Source organism: Eleutherodactylus coqui, chromosome 10 (assembly GCF_035609145.1).
Source record: "Eleutherodactylus coqui strain aEleCoq1 chromosome 10, aEleCoq1.hap1, whole genome shotgun sequence".
Classification (NCBI taxonomy): domain Eukaryota; kingdom Metazoa; phylum Chordata; class Amphibia; order Anura; family Eleutherodactylidae; genus Eleutherodactylus; species Eleutherodactylus coqui.
This window is the reverse complement of record NC_089846.1, coordinates 23,497,588-23,516,465: the sequence shown is the minus strand read 5'-3', so window position 1 is coordinate 23,516,465 and position 18,878 is coordinate 23,497,588. Positions and strand designations below refer to the sequence as shown.

The following is an 18,878-nucleotide window of genomic DNA, read 5'->3' as shown; positions in this document are numbered from 1 at the left end:
AGGGACCCGTGCACAATACCATCATGTAGCGCATCCATGCCTTCCTATTCGAGTACCCTATTAATATTACACTATTGGTCACCAGTACTCAGATATAGCGCCGGTAGCGACTCTGGCTACTCTGTGTATTACATTAGATATAGTGAGAGGTGACATCATTGGTTGTTGGAGGGCATATGGGTAATATAATAACTGTTCATTTATGTTCCATTTGCTGATATCAGTCAAGTTGAAAGATCTTTTGTGTTATCTTCTCAGGGTCTTCAGTTACTCAGGAAGTCGTGCCAACAACCAGGCAACCAGAGGACCAGTGCGACAAACTGCTGAACTCTACCATACACTACATGTGCAATCCTGACCAGCTCATCGTCTCAATGAGCAAAGAAGTCCTGACGGTATGACAGTAGAATTTAAAGGGGTCTTCTGGGATTATAAAAATCAATGGTCTAGCTTTAGAATGGGTCATCAATATCAGATCGTGGGAGTCTGACTCTTTGCACCTTTCTTAATCCACTAATTCAAGAGGCCACAGCGTTCTAGCAAGTGCTGCCTCCCCTCCATTGTTTACCAGGCACAGCTCTGTGCTTTTATTAGTGGCCGTGCCTGGTATTACAACTCACAATTGGTTGTAAAGGTGAACATAAATCTTTAAAGGGGTTTTCCACTTTTTTATATTTTTATTTTTATTTATGACCTAGCTTCAGGATAAGTCAGCAGTATCTAATTGGCAAGGGTCCAATACCCCCACCCCACCACTATGTGGATCAGCTAGCACAGCTCCATCCATTGTAAAGCAGAATGAAATAGTGCTACAGGCTCTCTTCCATTCACTCATTGGGAACCATGGGCCTCACATATACGCGAATTGTAGCAATGATTTTGTAGCCTGTTTGAAAAAGGCCAAAAACCTGCAACATTTTCCGCTACATGTGAACATACCCTAAGGGCTCTTACCCATTGGCGATATGATATCCATGCGATAGTGAGTGAAAACGCATGATAATGATTATCAATGGTTTCATTCTCATTAGCAATGTTTTTACTGTAACCCCGCATCGCAAAGAAGAATCTGCGATATAACCCATTGTTTTCAATGGGGCCGGCGGCAGCAACGCTAACCCCATTGAAAACATAGGCAGTACATTGCGTTCCCCTGATACAGCTGCGACAGCTATTGCAGAGGATTCCTTCATTCCCGCAAGGATGAAGGAATGCCCTGTCACAGCTCTGGCAGATGTCCGCGATGCTATCCCATTGCTTTCAATGGGGCCGGGGCTGCTGCAGCCCCATTGAAAGCAATGAAATAAAGGCTACCACCGCAAGAGTCATTTTCGGGGAAGGGCTTGAAATATAAGCCCGTTCCTGAAAATCATAACTTATGACTTATATATTATAACTTATTCCGCAGCACTTTCAGGAAATTTAAATGTTACCGACCTCGGAAGGATGGGAGGCTGAGTCAACTTTGGGCCGGCTACCCGAACCATGCGGGATGGAATTTGCAGCAACTTTCAGCTCATGAGCGAGAGTTCATGCGCCACACGAGGCTCAAAACACTAAGCGTCCCTGGGTGGGCTCGAACCACCAACCTTTCAGTTAACAGCCGAACGCTGTAACCGATTGTGCTACAGAGACTCCTTACAGGGGGTGCAATAACCTGCAGTGAGGAGGACGGGGGAAAGGTTGTCAACATTTGTTGAAGATGAATCATTGATTTGTATTTGTATATTTTAGGTCTGCGGTCTGACTGTTGAAAAAATATCTCTTCAAGATTCTACGTGCACAGCTACAATTCTAGAGGACTATATTGTCTTGGCCACTTCAAAGACAAGTTGCAATTGTGTAATGGCGGGCAATAGCATAATCAACAGTGTAAGTGATCTAAGACATTATAAAATACTCAAGATTTGTGTATTCAAAGAGCACACCTGCTACTCTCCCCCTCCTCCTGAAAGGATCTGTTTGCATCAATGAAATAGCACAAGAAACAAGAGAGGGTTTTACAACAAACATGTAACTTGAAGAGCCTAGCCCAAATTACAACACCCTAACCACCAACATTGAATCAGAAGGGCTATGCCTGCACCCGACTGTTCTTTGGCCTTTCCTTCTAGGGGACCAGCCGTACAGCCATGTCCTTGCCCACTGATGGTCATCCCGCTACACAGCCATGTCCTCCCCCACTGATGGTCGTCCAGCCACACAGCCATGTCTTCACCCACTGATGGTCGTCCAACCGCACAGCCATGTCCTCACCCACTGATGGTCGTCCAGCCGCACAGCCATGTTCTCACCCACTGATGGTCGTCCAGCCGCACAGCCATGTCCTCACCCACTGATGGTGGTCCAATCGCACAGCCATGTCCTCACCCACTGATGGTCGTCCAGCCGCACAGCCATGTCCTCACCCACTGATGGTCGTCCAGCCATGTCCTTACCCACTGATGGTCATCCAGCTGCACAGCCATGTCCTCACCCACTGATGGTCATCCAGCCACGTCCTCACCCACTGATGGTCGTCCAATCGTACAGCCATGCTTAGCCCAACATGAATCCACTGATTACCGCACCGTGTTGGAATGAAGTGGTGTGATTCTGCCTTATAAATTCCTAAACAACCCCCAGACCATACACTGACCTCTGTATTTTCTCCCAGTAGCATTTCAGGGTGGACAGGTGGGCAAGTCAAACACCTAACCAACAATCCCCTTAGCTGGCCTTCATTTACACCTGCAGGTCCGCCCACCCCCTCTCGTCCTAGGACAGTATTGTGGCCCAAAACCAGAGGTTCCCTTTAATTCCACTTCTAATCCTGGGTGTACAAACACTCAGTGATCCCCTCTATGATGTTCTTTAGACCCCTGTGTCATTCATCGCCCCCTCAGTCCTACAGGTAGCATAACACAGTGTGTAGATTTTGTTCAAAGTGTTTCTTTGATGCAGAAGAAAGGAATCTCACATTGTACTTCTATACCTTTCTTTTATAACGTGTTCTTCTATTTCTCATAAATGCTTTTGTATCTATCGTTTTAGATACGAGTAAGAAGGGAGGAAAGCAAGGATTTCGAAGTAAGTAAGACTATATATTATTAGATTAGACTGCTGTATTATACACTTATTGTAAAAAAAAGCATCGCTCCCCTAGAAGTTGTTGGATGGAATGAAGCTTTCTCTGTGTGATTGTAACATTGATATAAGTAAATGATTACAATATCGAAGCAAAAGGATCATTAATCGCGGAAAACCGACCCCTTGAAGGAAGGCTCTAGTACCCTGTTGTACCGCCTGTAGCTTGGATACAAGATGTGAAACACGCGGGCATGGAGGTTCTAGTACCCTGTTCTACAGCCTCTAGCTTGGATACAAGATGTGATACAGGTGGGCATGGAGGCTCTGGTACCTTGTTGTACCACCTCTAGCCTGGGTACAAGATGTGATATAGGCGGGCATGGAGGCTCTAGTACCCTGTTGTATCGCCTCTAACTTGGATACAAGATGGGATAGGGGTGGCCATGGAGGCTCTAGTGCCCTGTTGTACCACCTCTAGCTTGGATACAAGATGTGATACAGGCAGGCATGGAGGTTCTAGTACCCTGTTGTACAGCCTCTAGCTCGGATACAAGATGTGATACAGGCAGGCATGGAGGTTCTAGTACCCTGTTGTACCGCCTCTAGCTTGGATACAAGATGTGATACGGGTGGGCATGGAGGCTCTAGTACCCTGTTGTACTGCCTGTAGCTTGGATACTAGATGTGATATGGGCAGGCATGGAGGCTCTAGTACCATGTTGTACTGCCTCTAGCTTGGATACAAGATGTGATACAGGTCGGCATGGAGGCTCTAGTACCCTGTTATACTGCCTGTAGCTTGGATACAAGATGTGATATAGGGGCATGGAGGCTCTAGTACCCTGTTGTACTGTCTCTAGCTTGGATACAAGATGTGATACAGGTGAGCATGGAGGCTCTAGTGCCCTGTTGTACCACCTCTAGCTTGGATACAAGATGTGTTACGAGTGGGCATGGAGGCTCCTGTAACAATGGCACCACTTGTCTTTGGATGGCAGACAATGAAGCAGTTGGAGTTGCTTGTACTTGTCGGACGACTAAACTATCCTCTCTACTGATGGTCTGTTGAGGGCGTCCTGAAGCCGGTCACCCCTGGTCGAATAGTCTGATCGCAACGGCCCAAGTGGTGGTAATTCAGCGATACCACCATCCAGCTTCTCACATCCCAATAATGCGCCCCTCTCAGACTCTGTTAACGAGGTGAAATCTCTTTTCTGCGTCGAAGAGGCATCTAGCGGTCAACAAGCTCTACACAAGTGGAAAAAGAGGTTACTACACACAAGGAGCCTCCGAGAGCCTTTTATAGGCCAAGGGGGAAGCACTTTCAGGGCCTCAGGTGACAAGACCGTTCATCTAATCACCACAACTCTATCTGAGATGAAACTGCGTGCCGAGTTTTGCAGTAAAATGACAACTTCTTCTAGGGAATGGATGTTTTTTTTAACAGAGTGTAGAAGTGGAGTCATTATTTTCCTTTGGCTCATAGGCCAAGCGAGGAACCACTTTTAGGGCCTCCGGTGACAAGACCGTTCATCTAATCACCACAACTCTCATCATTTGCATATCTGCCTGAGATGGGACTGCATGCCAAGTTTTGCAACAAAACGACAACTACTTCTAGGGGTGGGATTGTTTTTTACAAAGAGTGTATTATAGTGTGTGCTGCTTTGGTTGGTAGTGCTCTGGTTCTTCGGTTATATACAGAAATAAGTACTACGTTTCTGTAGACACTAAATAAATGTTATGTATCTTTTTTAGAAATTAGTTATGTGCGAGATTCCCACGATCAAAGTAGAAGTATTTCAAAGCCCTGACTTCACCCTGCCCACCAAGACGTTTGATGTTGCCAAGGTCAACTATGTGCGGGTAAGTTCTGTGGGATCGGGAAACTATTAGGAGTGTATTCACCTGGGTGAGTGTGATATCAGTCTGAGAAACTCAGACCAACATCATACCTGCAATCGCCTGCGATCATGATGCTTTTTGCAAAAATTGCTGCACTTGCGATTTTCACACACGTTTTTCACAAGCGAGAAAATCGCATGTTCTTTCAATAGTAAGAATAGAATAATCCCATTGCACTTGCAATGTAGTTATTGGGGCTGCAGCGGTAGCAGCCACATCTGAGCCCTGGTGGCTGAGAGAGCCAAACACCCCTGTGCCACATAGGAAGATGCCAGTATTATAAATGGCGCATGATTGGTGGGGGACTTGGTTACAGATTTTACGTTGAGGTCCAAGAGCTTCAAGTTACACCTCTGAATATTCACTAAGGGCCCATCCACATGGGGTTTTTCTCATCCTTGTGTCGTCTGATTGAATATAGTCAGCACTTGGACCTATTAAAGTAAATTGGGGTATTCAAGTGTGCATTTTTTACGCATTAAAAAAAAACGATTTTCCACATAAAAAATAACAGTGTTTCCTATTCTGGTCTTACAAACCAAAATCTCCCATTTAAGGCTATGGGAGTGCGCTGCGTTTTTTACGCAAGAGACAGTGAAAAAAAGTCACAACATTTGCCCTTCTTGCAAGCAGGAAAAATGGATGACACACGGATATTAAAAAATGCACATACGCAGCAAAAACGCAAACATCACGCACATAGACTGAAATTGATTCTGCCCATGTGAATGAGCCCTAATTCTGAGCGCCTCAAAAAATGGAAACATTAGTGAATGCTTTCATCAAAATATTTGTGAGATCAAACATTTCTCCTACGCGAGGCTGTGACAACTAGTCATGTAGTGTCCAGAGATGGGATGGAGGTTCCACCAAATTTTGGCCTCAGGGGCCTTAACTATCCCTAACTTGGCCTTAGAATCATAGAATGGTAGAGTTGGAAGGGACCTCCAGGGTCATTGGGTCCAACCCCCTTGACACAGAAGATATCAATGACCCTCATGTTCATGATAGAAGTTTTGGAATCTTATCCATCATTGTTTGGGATTAATACCTTTAGAGACAAGAGTGGAGAAGAAGTCCTCTTAGATCTGCATATGAGACATCTGAGAAGGTTTCTTGACATATTCTTTTCTCATTGTCCTTCTGGTAGGTGGACACTAGCCTCGTAAACCGGTCAGTAAGCAAGTGTGATTTATTGGTGGGTAACCGAACACTGGTTCTGAACAAAAGCCGGCCTCAACTTACGATGGAGACTTTCTCCTGGATATTTCACACACAAGGATTATCACTGCCGGAAACCAGTTCTGCCAATCTCAGCTGTGCCTTCTGTTATGGATATGATATCCCTTTGGTGAGTTCTGCGATATACACGGGACATAGATACCAACATTATAAATGATGCATGGTAGGGGAGGGCTCTGTTACAGATTTTACATTACTGCCCAGGAACATCAAGTTATACCTCTAAATACAGAGGAATTCAGAAAGAACTGCGCAAAAGTAAAGCTGATTTCTTCACGCATGAAGTGACCTACAACATCCAGAGTGACAGGAGTGGATAGAAGAACTCTTCACGTCTTTAATGCACCTTGGTAGCATGGCAGAGGTTAAGTCGGTAGTCCAGTTCTGCCCAGACATGTCCTGGCATATCCTCTGTATGCATACGGAATTTGCCCTGTCAATGGGCAGAATCCGCGTGTGGAATTTGGACGTGGATAATCTCGTTTCAATGCGCTTCCACATCAAGAAGTGACATGTCACCACTTTTTAGTTTTGCATAGTCTGTGCTTCAAAATTCCATGTGCGGATTTTGCCTATTGACAGGGCAAATTCCACATGTGGATCTGCAGGAAAATCCACGTCAAAAGGATGCAGATTTTTACCCAGATCTTAGAGGCTAAATTCACATGGAATCACCGCAGAATTTTCCGCAGTGATCTCCGCCTCCAAAAGCCACGGCGTTTGGCTGTGTTTTCTTCGCTAAGGATCCACACGTGATATTTGCCCTACCAATGGCCAAATTCTCAGCGTGGACTCCTGATGAGGAACTGAGTCACTTCTTGATGCAGAAACTCATGGAAACTTCATTGGAATTCCGCACTTAGTTTTTCATTTTGCCGCAGTTTTTGGCATGTGTGGATCTGTGCCAAAAACTGTGGCAAAATGCTGCAATTTTAATTTTTTTTAATGCGGTTTTAGAGGCAAAATTGCTGCGGAAAATTCTGTTCAGAACTACACGAAAATCTACAAAATATTTTGTGCTGCGGATTTTGGTGTGGATCTGCACTGTTTGGTGCAGATTTTGACGTAGGTTTTGGTGTGGACAGCAGATGTCCCCCTTTCAATTCAAGGGGTGAATTCTGCTGCAGATCCTTACCAAAATCTACACCAACGTCATGTTAAGGTACCATAATCGATTCCACTGCAGTGGGGATGTGTAGTTTTAGGTCTTCTAGCATCACCAATGGCCCCACATGGGACATCTGTAAGTGGCATTAAAAACTTGAAGTGTTATTCTATCTTTTATGTCATTCCGGCTGTTGTAGGTCAGTTTACTTTCACTCCATTCTCTCACCTTGTACAAGTGAAGCTCAATGTATGAAAGAAGGTTGGGGCTCGTTATTGAGAGCTAGGCCGGCTTTAGGTGTAATCCCAGCCTTGACCAGCATAGTTTAGTTACTCCGGTCATCAAAGAGTCCGCAAGCCCAGTAGGTCCAGGCATCCGCCTATGTGATGTAGATGACAAAAATATCCCTACAGTCTGAAAGAAGTCTCTCCGGAGCGAAAGCTGATCTTTACTACCAGAGGGAGTTCTGATTATTCCCATATTACATAATAGGGCTTATGGATAGGGGCAGCCTCTTTAAAGTTGATAAAATAAACATAATTCTCACCTGCTCAATCCCTGCCGCTCCAGCCCGCTGCTTCGGTGGTCCCTATCGTTTTTTCTTTATTATTTATGTAACAGTGATGATGTGCTGTACATACATGTGACTGCTGCAGCCAATCACTGGCCTCAGTGGTTATGCTAGCATGTTCAGCACATGACCGTCAAGGCTAGTTATTGGACCAGGGGTACAGTGGATGTACACAGTGTCATCACTACAGCACAAATAAAAAGTGACTGGTGGGGACCCTCAGAATGGTGAGGCCGGCGTAGTGAGTAATTGAACAAGTACTTTTTACTTTTTTATTGATTGATTGATTTAATCAACTTTCCTGCTCTTTGACAAACTTTTTAAAGTCCCAGGCAACCCCTTTAAGTCATTGGTGGCTAGGTGTTAGGACCAGGTGTATACAGGATTTAGCCAAAAAGTCAGATCCAGCGCTGTATCTTAGTACTGATGTTCTATATTGAAATAGCAATTGAGTACCTGAATAGGAAGGCATGGATGCGCTACATGATGGTACAAGGCACCGGCCCCTGGGGGCTCCGGAACATGGATTTCAATATTGTGTTGTGGCCCCTATGAGAGAGTAAAACCTATTTGTAAAGTTTAATAGTAGCATGTGAGAAGCAGAAATTTGCATTCTCTACTTCTGGTGGGACCACTGCTAGGACTGATGTAAGGAAGGTGTACTGGAAGTGTCCTCCTCCTGCTATGGTAGGAGGAGATCAGCCAGGAAGTCGTCCACTGGAGATTCAGGTACAGGTCCGCGATGAGTCGCTGGGATGAACACCAATACAATGATGGCGTCATGCATGTATCGTAGCAGAAGGAGGACACTTCAGGACACTTTCCTTATGTCAGTCCTAGCAGCGGTCCCACCGGACTTAAAGAGACGTGGACAGTGGATTTCTGCTTTTCACCTGCTACTCTTCAACTATGCAATTGGGTTTTACTCTCCCTCTCTTACATGGGCCACAATACAAAATTGAAATCCATGTTCCGGGGCCGGCAGGTGCACCTTACCATCATGTAGAGCATCCATGTCTTCCTATTCAAGTACACTTTTGGTATTATGATATAGGACACCCGTACTGAGATATCGCACTCGCCCACATGTAGGTATCCTCACTGAGATATAGCGCTGGATCAGACTTTTTGGCTACACCCTGTATTTTCGCCAGGGCCCAAGAGATTCGAGCTGTGCCTATGTCTCCAACATATTTTGTATAGATGGTCAGCGTTTTACCATTGTTACGTTATTGCTGTGGATTGGGAATTTGCCCTCATTACGTCCCGCTCATTGTATCCCTTTTCTCTTCTATCCTAGAACTGTTGCGTCTACGAGTCACTGGATGTAGCCATTGTGAATAGTTCTAAAAGTCAAAGTAAGTGAAGATAACTTTACTGATCTAGTGTAGCTCAGGGCCCTTTGTACATAAATACAATAAATCGTTCAGATTCCCACATCTCACCGATTTTCGTTCAGTGTAAAGGCATGCCCCGAATGAACGACGAATGAGAATTGGTTCACTTCTTGTTCATAAAACTGAACGACGTTTCGTTCCACGTAAACAGGCAGTCGTGCACTGATGCGCGACTGCCTGTTTACTGTAAGTTGAGGCGGGCGGTCTGGAATGATCCCCGTCCCATTCCTGCTCCATTCACTGGTGATGCTCGTTCCTGTGTAGAATCACAGAAACGATTATCGCTGGGACGAGCTGTCGGGCATCTGCATCTCATGTAGAAGGGTCCTTACATCTGAACCTATATGAGGGATGAGGGAGAAACAAGAATTCTTATTTTGATATGTCTTCTTGATGTGGAAATGTTATATTTGGATGTCGTAGGGCAGTTTTGTAGGGTTCCCAGAAAGTCCGTTACAAGTTGTTGACATCATATATTGGTAGACCACCTGACCACCATAATTACAGGACAAATCTACTCAATGTCATATTTGCGTTTGGAATAAACCACACTAGTTACACTCACAAATTATTAGGTTTACCCTCCGAGAGAAGCCAGCCTTCCTCTCTCCCGCTCCCCGCAGACTAGTGATGTCACCGGCAGGGAGCAGTCATCACAAGGGCTATAGCTGCCCTCAGGAAGCTGTGTGCGCTGACCCCAGTATGAGGCGAACGGGAGATGTGAGGGCAGGAAGGAAGCAACCAGAAGCCAAAACAAACACAAGGCTATTGGAAAGTAGAAGGGGAAGAGACACTGAATGCTCATCAGCTTGGAGGGAGAGTGATAGCGCCATGGTGCAAATGAGATAAGCAGGGTGGCAGTATGTAACGCGCACAACACACCAAATACATACAGCAGGAACGGAAACACATAAGACACATGCACTGCAACTGCCACAAAATGTTGATGTGAAAAATAAAAAACACCCAGGTCCCTAATGTTGTGTCTCTCCAGACGGAGGCCTCGGCATGGAGTCAGTCCTGGGAATCACATTTGGAGCCTTCCTGATTGGAGCATTGCTTACAGCGGCCTTGTGGTTCATCTATACCCGCACACGTGAGTACACTACCAGAACACTCGACCCATGTTATAACATGTTAGTGTATAGAGGACAATGCATTGACTATGTCTAGTGCTAAAGAACTCCAGCGGTCATCACTACTAGAGGCCAACTCTACTTCTGCACCCAAAAATTGCAAACATAACTGTTCTCAGTATGAGCTTATGATTGGAGGTGTGCCTTTACGTGTAGAGTTCATGATGTATTATACTGTATATACAGCGTGTCGCCAAAAAATGTATACACACTTAGAAGGATTACAAAGTCAGCGTTTAATATACAGTTCATTCAGACAGAAATGAATAATTCTTTTTGGCTAATTTTTTTTGGCAATGGCTGCTTTCAACCTGATGGCCGCTCTGGTCCGGGCGCTGCGGATACCGCGAAGCAGTGGAATCTCAAACGTCAAGGATAATTTCATTTGGTATTCGTACACATTCTTGTTTAGTGGCTGCCCTCAGTTTGTTGATTTTGCCGTAAACTTAATCTTTTAGTATCCTCATAAAACCAAAGTCTAGTGGCGTGAGGTCTGGTAAATGTGAGGGGTATTCTACTGAACCTCTTCCTCCAAGCCTTCTGTTTGGCTGATGGTCATTGAGGTAGGCCCGTATGATGGTAGTGTGGGGAGACTTCATCTTGTAGGAAATTCCTCATTCTCCGAGTCTTCCTGAATGTGTGGTATGACAGATTGCTGCAGCAAGTTCAAGTAAACGGCGCCAATCACAGTAGTGGCAAACAGAATGGTCCAATTAATCCCTTTGCTGATCTGCCGCTCCACACTGTAACTCCAGGTAAGATACCATGATGATCCCCCATCGTATGCGGATTCTCAGGTCCCCAGTAGGGACCAGAAATTGTGGTGGTTAATTTAGCCATTTAATTTAAAGGGGTTGTGTCCTTAAAACAAAACCCTGTCCCCCAACTGGGCCCTGCCTAAAATAACAAAGGGAGGGTATACTCATCCCTCCTGGGGCCCCAGGTGACAGTCGGTGCTGGAACTGGCAGTGACTTCTGGGGAGACAGGCTTAGTGGAAGCATGTGATCACTGTGGCCAATCAGAGGCCGCAGAGTCACATCCCCAAACTCCTGGCATCATGATGGCCAGGATATGAACACTGATGCCAGGAGTGCCGACATTGAGGCTGCGGCCTCTGATTGACCACAGTGGTCACATGCTACCACTATGCCTGTCTAGCCAGAACTCTGTGCTGAAGCCAGCGTCGACTGTCAACTACGTCCTGGAGAGGTGAGCATACCCTCCTTTGTTATTTTAGGCAGGCCCTAGCTGGGGGATGGGGTTTTGTTTTAATGACAAAACCCCTTTAAACGTAGCCTCATGCACATCTCTGCACATCATTCTCTGCACATCTTGCCAAGTACCACCCGTAAACCTGCGCTCTCCGGTGGATCGTCTTCATTGAAAGCGTAGACTGTTCTTGTAATGTAACTTTTCCAATGACCTGCTTGCCGCACAGATGTTCTTGGACTTTTTCACCAACTTCTCTTACTTTGTGGTGCTCATTGTTGTCAGTGGTCTTTCGAGCGTGCATTGGGGATATTTTGAACAGTTCCATCTGCTTCAAACTTATCTCTGCTTCAAGCAATGGGAAGTTGCGTAGGTGGATTTGTTTGACCCTCTGAACCACTTCAGATACGTTGTCATCAAACTTCCAGGAGCACTTAAGAGTAAATTGTATGTTAAGAGCTTTGTCCCATGTAAAAGGGCCCTATCTGTCGGGCACAGACACCCAACAGATCAACCCAGCGATAATTGCTCCTGTGCTTTTACACAGAAACGGTCATTGCTCAGTGATGATAGGAGGAGCGGGCTGGGAATCTGTCCGGTCCGCCTCCATTCACAGTAAACAGGCAGATGTTCATAGATGAATGACTGCCTGTTAGAGATGAGCGAGCATACTCTTTAAGGGCAAATACTCGAGCAAGTATTGTCCTTTTCGAGTACCTGCCTGCTCGTCACAAAAGATTCGGGTACCGGCGGGGGAGAGGCGGGGTGAACGGGGGGGAGATCTCTCTCTTTCTCTCCTTCCCCGGCTCCTCCCTGTTCACTCCAGTAACCCACCCCTCAACCCCGCCGTCACCCAAATCTTTTGTGACGAGCAGGCAGGTACTCGAAAAGGACGATACTCGCTCAAGTATCTGCCCTTAACGAGTATGCTCGCTCATCTCTACTGCCTGTTTACATGGCTGATAAGTCGTTCAGTTTTATGTATGCAGAAACTGAATGACGAATGAGAGGCAAGCGAACTCTCATTCGTTGTTCACTGAATGATAATCCTTGAGATTCCTGCTGGATGCAAGAATCTGAATAGTTTATTGGTCCATGTAAAAGGGCCCTGAGTCCGACTCCATCCATTATTTCTAATCGGTTAAACCTGAAATAGAGTGAAAATTAAGTGGGAAGGATAAATTCCGGAGGTGGAATCTGATTAGTTGCTTCGTGCCACCAAGCCAGTTTTCTTTTGCACCCGTTTTAATTTATCTCCCCCAGTGAGTTATAAACTGTTAAAGTGTGTATACATTTTTTGGGACACTCTATAGAGACTGAAAATATAAATAGACCTAATATTTTGCAGAACTGAGGATTTGCTACAATGTTTCCAGTCTAGGTAATCCCATGTGACCGGAACCAATATGCTGATATGTCACCTACACTTATCGAAAAGGATTCATTTTTTCAAGGGGTTGTACACTTTGGCCAACTTCTTTTTGTTGCAAGGGTTCTATGATGACAAGTCCACTGTTACAACTGGCAGCAATTAGCTGTAATCTGTGTAGGAAGTGCTCAATTTTCCTGCAGCACCCCCACAGGAGAAATTAAGCATTACACCATTTCCTTTGAAATAAATGTTTTTGCCCTTAAGTAACATCTCTTCCAATTTCTTCCTTGTAGGCGCATCTTTTAAGATGCAACCAGTTCCAACAATGCCTGGGGGATCAGAGAGCAGCAGCACAAACCACAGTATTGACAGCACACAAAGTACCCCCTGCAGCACCAGCAGCCGAGCATAACGGTGGAGTATACCATCATTATGGACCACCGCCATAATCTACAAGGACCTATCAGTTGTGACTGTTGTGAGGGTTTTAAAGCAGATGTTGTCTCTGATGTCCTATTACCTTTACATCTCTGCCAAATCAAAATAGGTGAAAATCCATCTAGCATTGATAATGGACATAGGCAGAAGAACAGCTATTCTAATCAAATGTGTCAATTTCTACTTGACGGGTAACAAAGCCACTGAAAAAGACAGTTGCCAACAAGATTTCCTTTGGAAGAGACGGTTTCCAACAAGATTTCCTTTGGAAGAGACTGTTTCCAACAAGATTTCCTTTGGAAGAGACGGTTTCCAACAAGATTTCCTTTGGAAGAGATAGTTTCCAACAAGATTTCCTTTGGAAGAGATGGTTTCCAACAAGATTTCCTTTGGAAGAGACGGTTTCCAACAAGATTTCCTTTGGAAGAGACGGTTTCCAACAAGATTTCCTTTGGAAGAGACGGTTTCCAACAAGATTTCCTTGGGAAGAGACGGTTTCCAACAAGATTTCCTTGGGAAGAGACGGTTTCCAACAAGATTTCCTTTGGAAGAGACGGTTTCCAACAAGATTTTCTTGGGAAGAGACTGTTTCCAACAAGATTTCCTTCGGAAGAAATAAGATAGACGTTTACATTGGGACTGGTCTGATAACCTGAACCGAGGATGGAACGTGGACAGTTCCAAATATTCGCGTTTTTATTAAGCTACATAACTAACCTGAATATAAACCTCTCAATCCAACCTACAGTATTCGCTTTTACATATTTTAAGACTTGACGGCCATTTGCAACAGTGGGAAAGCATTTTACTTGCATCCTATAAGGCAGCCAATGAATATGCCTGGCAGCGGCTTATCAACTGCCCGCAGTATATATTGTAGCAGATGACAAATACCTCAGGAACATTTGGAAATTTATACAACGTCTCATAATGCCCAGGATGCATTAAACAATAGTAATCGTGGCTCCAAGCTGTTCACAAATTATCCTACTGTCTGACAAATATGGGTGTATGAATCTTCAGATTCATGTAGGCGAAGGGCATTGGAGCAGGGACCGCCTTCCCTATAGAAGGTGTGAAGGTGTGAATCTGTGCGGGATCTCCTCAGACAACACAACATAAGTGAATGGAGATGGGAAACAATCTGCGGACCATGCCAACCTTCTGGAAATGGAAGAACCAGTATGTTGGCGCAACACTCCAGAGACAAGGTGTGAGACAATGGGATGAAAAATCAGACTTCTCTTTAATTAAAGCCAGCAATAAAATGCGTTTTGGGGTAACCCTTTCGTCAGTCATACTGGGGGGAACATCACTGGTCTAGTGGAGGAGAGGTGTGTACACTCAGAATGGGAGAGGGATACCATGCGCAGGGAAGATTGATAGCAATCCAGGGGAAGAAGTCCTTCTCTAGACCAGTGATGTCTAGACTCCAGCATGACTGATGAAGGGGTTTAGCCTGAAACGCGTTTTATTGCTAGTTTTAATTAAATAAAAGATTTTTTATCCCATCGTTCCACATCTTGTCTCTGGAGTGTTGTGCTAACATATCGGTTCTTTGGTTCTTCCATACAGTCTGCTCACCATTTCAAGAGCTCCTGGATGTCCACCCCTCCATCATTTGGCTTAGATAACCCACCTTACGGTCTTAGCCCTGGACTCTCGTCTTTGGTCCTAGACCTCCATTACGGTTTGGGTTTGCTCCACCCCTCCACTTTTTTGTCTCCATCAACTTTCTAGAAATGGCAAGGCAAAGGGGCGCTTTCACCAGCACATACCCGCATCTGGAGGTTTTTTTATTGCATGGAGTGTTACATTATCATGGCATACACTCTCTAAGCCTCATTTACAGGTTAAAGTGGATGTTCAGATCTTAAAAATAACACATTAGTCACTATTTATTTTCTTCATGTAGCCTGCAGTTCACCTGTGCTCTAATTGGAGGCTCAGGCTGTTAGTTCCCTCCCCCATGCTTTACACTGCAGCTCTGCTTTCTTCAGATTAGCTGCTGTCTATAAACACAAGATCACCAGGAAGTCATGGAAAGCTGATTTCCAACTAGCTGCAATACCACAAGTTTATATATGTATCTCCCTGGGTTTCCGCCTACATCACACCACCACCTCCCGCCAGGGCATATGCCCCCATATTTTATTAAGCCTGCTTGGGTGCAAAAGTCTGTCAGATTTTACCAGTTTGTAAAAAAAAAAATTCTCAATGGTTTTAATGTATTTATTTTTACTATGTAAAAGCTGTTAGTGTGTTTATAGCGTGGGATTTTCAGAGGCCAGAGCTATGCTGTACCATCTGCAATGTGCGGGTATGGTGGGAATGGCGCAGTGGTCAGGCTAGTGGCTGCTCACATCACGTTTTAGCCATCTGTCAAGTGAAGACTTTTTAATGCAAAAAAACATATTAAAACGTATTGCTTGGCGTACACATTGGCTATAATTGGCCAAAAATAGTTCAAAAGTGCAAACTCTTGACTGCGTGTTACCTCACTTATGTTTCTGTACTTTTTTTGTGGGTCAGAAAAGCGTAACAAACCACCCAAAAAAATCTACTTAAAGGTGCATTCACACAGGCGAGTACAATATCGGAGTGAGAAACGTATGTGTATATGTTTCTTGTTTTCAAATACGTAAAAAAAAGTTTAAAAAAAGGCTTCAAATACAAAACTTTATTTTAAAAAAGTTTTTACAGCAAAATACGTGTACTTTGTAAATATCAAAATGGACACAAACCTATGGAAATCAGTGCCTTTACTTTTAACCCTTTCCAATCCAATTTGTATCCTGGTTTTCCTAGGGAGCTTACTTTTTTTCTGCCGTTATAGAACGGCTCTATCTGCTGGCTAAAGCCAGTACTGCATGAGGTGACACGTTGCATAGGCTCCGACAGCAGAGAGGCTGGCAATATACAGTAAGAGAACTCCGACGGACGTCTTCCAACATCGGAGCTGTACAGCCTTAAATCATAATGTCTTCAGAGGTCAGACAGTGGATTGGAAAGGGTTAACTTCTACAAAAACATACATTTACTTAGAATTGCGCACATTTCTACACTTTTTTTGCATGTACGTTTAATGTATACGCTAAACGCATATCAAAAACGTGATGTAAACAGCCTCTGACATAGAAACGCTATTGCAGAGGTTTACGAAACTATCCGAAAGAAAGCCTGCATGTTTTGCTGACAGCAACCAATCACAAGGCAGCTTTCATTTAGTACTCTGCTGTTAAAAAATGAACGTTGCACTGTGATTGGTTGTTATCAGCAATACAGACAGGTTTTCTTTTGGGGGGGGTGTTTACACATCGCTGATTGGGTGCACATTTTATCTCATATTTTGGTGCTGATCTGCAGCAGATTTCAACCAAATCAATTTGAATTCAATTGAAAGGGTGAAATCTGCGGCAGATCTGCGATGTGTGAACACACCCCAAAGGTCCTCAGCGCTTAGTAGCGGTTGGCGGGTGAGGGCTGCTCCGTGCGCCGCAGTGAGGGGCTGCTCAAGAGGTCTTCAGCTTTTAAGAGATTTGACAATGGTTGTATATATTTATTACTGGCATTGTATTATTTGTACGGTTGTAGAAAATATATTTTATCGCGTTTCGAATATTTGTCTATATATGTTGGTTGTTGGTACAGTATATATTGTGTATGCGCCCAGTTGTATAATTGACATATCCATTCCAAGAAAAACAGGTCATAAAATGCCCAAAACATACAACACTAAGCAAGAAATAAAGATAGAAAACCCACATGACCGAGAAATGGGCTATCCAGATCTATCCAGGGTTCAGTATGTAATATTACTGGAATTACCGGATTATTTATTATACATCATACAGAACAACACGACAGTCCTCCATAAGTATTATTATTGCATATCTGTTGTTACAACCACATTACCTGTATAAGTTACTGAAATGTTATGTACAAGGTGTAATATCAAAATAAAGATTCTTATTCAATATACTTTAGATGAAAATCCATCCATCCATATATCAATCTGTATGTGTGTATATATATATATATATATATATATATATATATATATATATATATATATATATCGTATATACTCAAGCATTAGCCGACCCGAGTATAAGCCGAGTCAATAAGTTTTACCACAAAAAACTGGTAAAACTTATGGACTCAAGTATAAGCCTAGCTATACTCGAGTATATACTAGGTAAAAAAAAAAAAAGCAATACTCACCTCTCAGCTGACGTCTGTGTCCCCGGCGCGATGGTCTGCCAGGCGGTGCGGCAAGCTGCTTCAGACTTCTCCCCGCTCTCATCTCTTTGCTCAGTTTTCAATTCCCCCGCTGTCAGCGCTGTGTAAGTAAGCGCTGTGATTGGATCGAGCGCCAGCCAATCACAGCCGGCGCTCGATAAACCAATCACAGCCATTCAGTGAGGTCATTCACTGAATGGCTGTGAATGATCGAGCGCCAGCTGTGATTGGCTGGCGCTCGATTCAATCACAGCGCTTACCTACACAGCGTTGATGGCGGAAGAATTCAAAGCTGAGCAGGAAGATGACAGCGGGGAGAATTCCCAAGCAGCTTGCTGCACCGCCGGGGAGACCATCGTGCTGGGGACACAGACGCAGGCTGGGAGGTGAGTATTGCGGGGGTTTTTTGTTGTTTTTTTTTTTACCTCACTCGAGTATAAGCCGAGGGGGGCTTTTCCAGCATAAAAAAATGTGCTGAAAAACTAGGCTTAAACTCGAGTATATATGGTATATATAATATATATATATATATAATATATATCGCACTGATAAGTAGTCTGCTTCTATTCTGCTTGTGCAACAAGATAGCAGCGTACCCACACAAGAACAATTCAAGGAATAAAGACTGTATTAGAACCAAGCTCATAACATAAATACAACACCAGAACCAAGTTCATAATATAAGTACAGCACCAGCACAGCTCAGTGAATAAATACACCAGAGGCAAGCTCATAATGCAACCCCAATCCCCCCCAAAAAAGTTGATATGCTTTGTAAAATGTAATTAAATGTTAAAAAAAGGAATGGAATGATTTGGAAATCTCATATAACTATATTTCATCCACAATAGAACACATATCAGAAGGTGAAAGAGACATTTTTCCATTTCATTAAAAAAATCACTTATTTAGAAATTGATAGCAGCAACACATCTCAAAAAAGTTGGGACTTGGGTAACAAAAGGCTGTAAAGGCAAGTGGTACAATTGAAACAGCTGGAAGGTCAATTTTCCACTAAGTCACATGATGGTGTATAAAAAGATCATGTTAGAGAGGCTGAGTCTCTCAGAAGCAAAGATGGTCAGAGGTTCACCAATCTATGAAAAACTGCGTCTAAAAATTGTGGAACGATTGCAGAAAAAATGTCCCTCAACGTAAAATTGCAAAGACTTTGAATATCCTACCATCCGC

General features: G+C 44.0%; 1 protein-coding gene across 1 annotated transcript in view; it reads left to right on the top strand.

The window, feature by feature from the left end:
* Positions 1-17,426, top strand: part of ENG (endoglin) — a 60,833-nt gene extending 43,407 nt beyond the window's left edge. Inside the window, exons 8-15 of the mRNA XM_066580579.1 lie at positions 259-395; positions 1,735-1,872; positions 3,034-3,069; positions 4,828-4,935; positions 6,125-6,325; positions 9,193-9,250; positions 10,284-10,385; positions 13,301-17,426. Coding sequence (XP_066436676.1) covers positions 259-395; positions 1,735-1,872; positions 3,034-3,069; positions 4,828-4,935; positions 6,125-6,325; positions 9,193-9,250; positions 10,284-10,385; positions 13,301-13,419 — 899 coding nt within the window. The 3' untranslated portion in view covers positions 13,420-17,426. The remainder of the gene's footprint in view (positions 1-258; positions 396-1,734; positions 1,873-3,033; positions 3,070-4,827; positions 4,936-6,124; positions 6,326-9,192; positions 9,251-10,283; positions 10,386-13,300) is intronic.
* Positions 17,427-18,878: the final 1,452 nt, after the last annotated feature.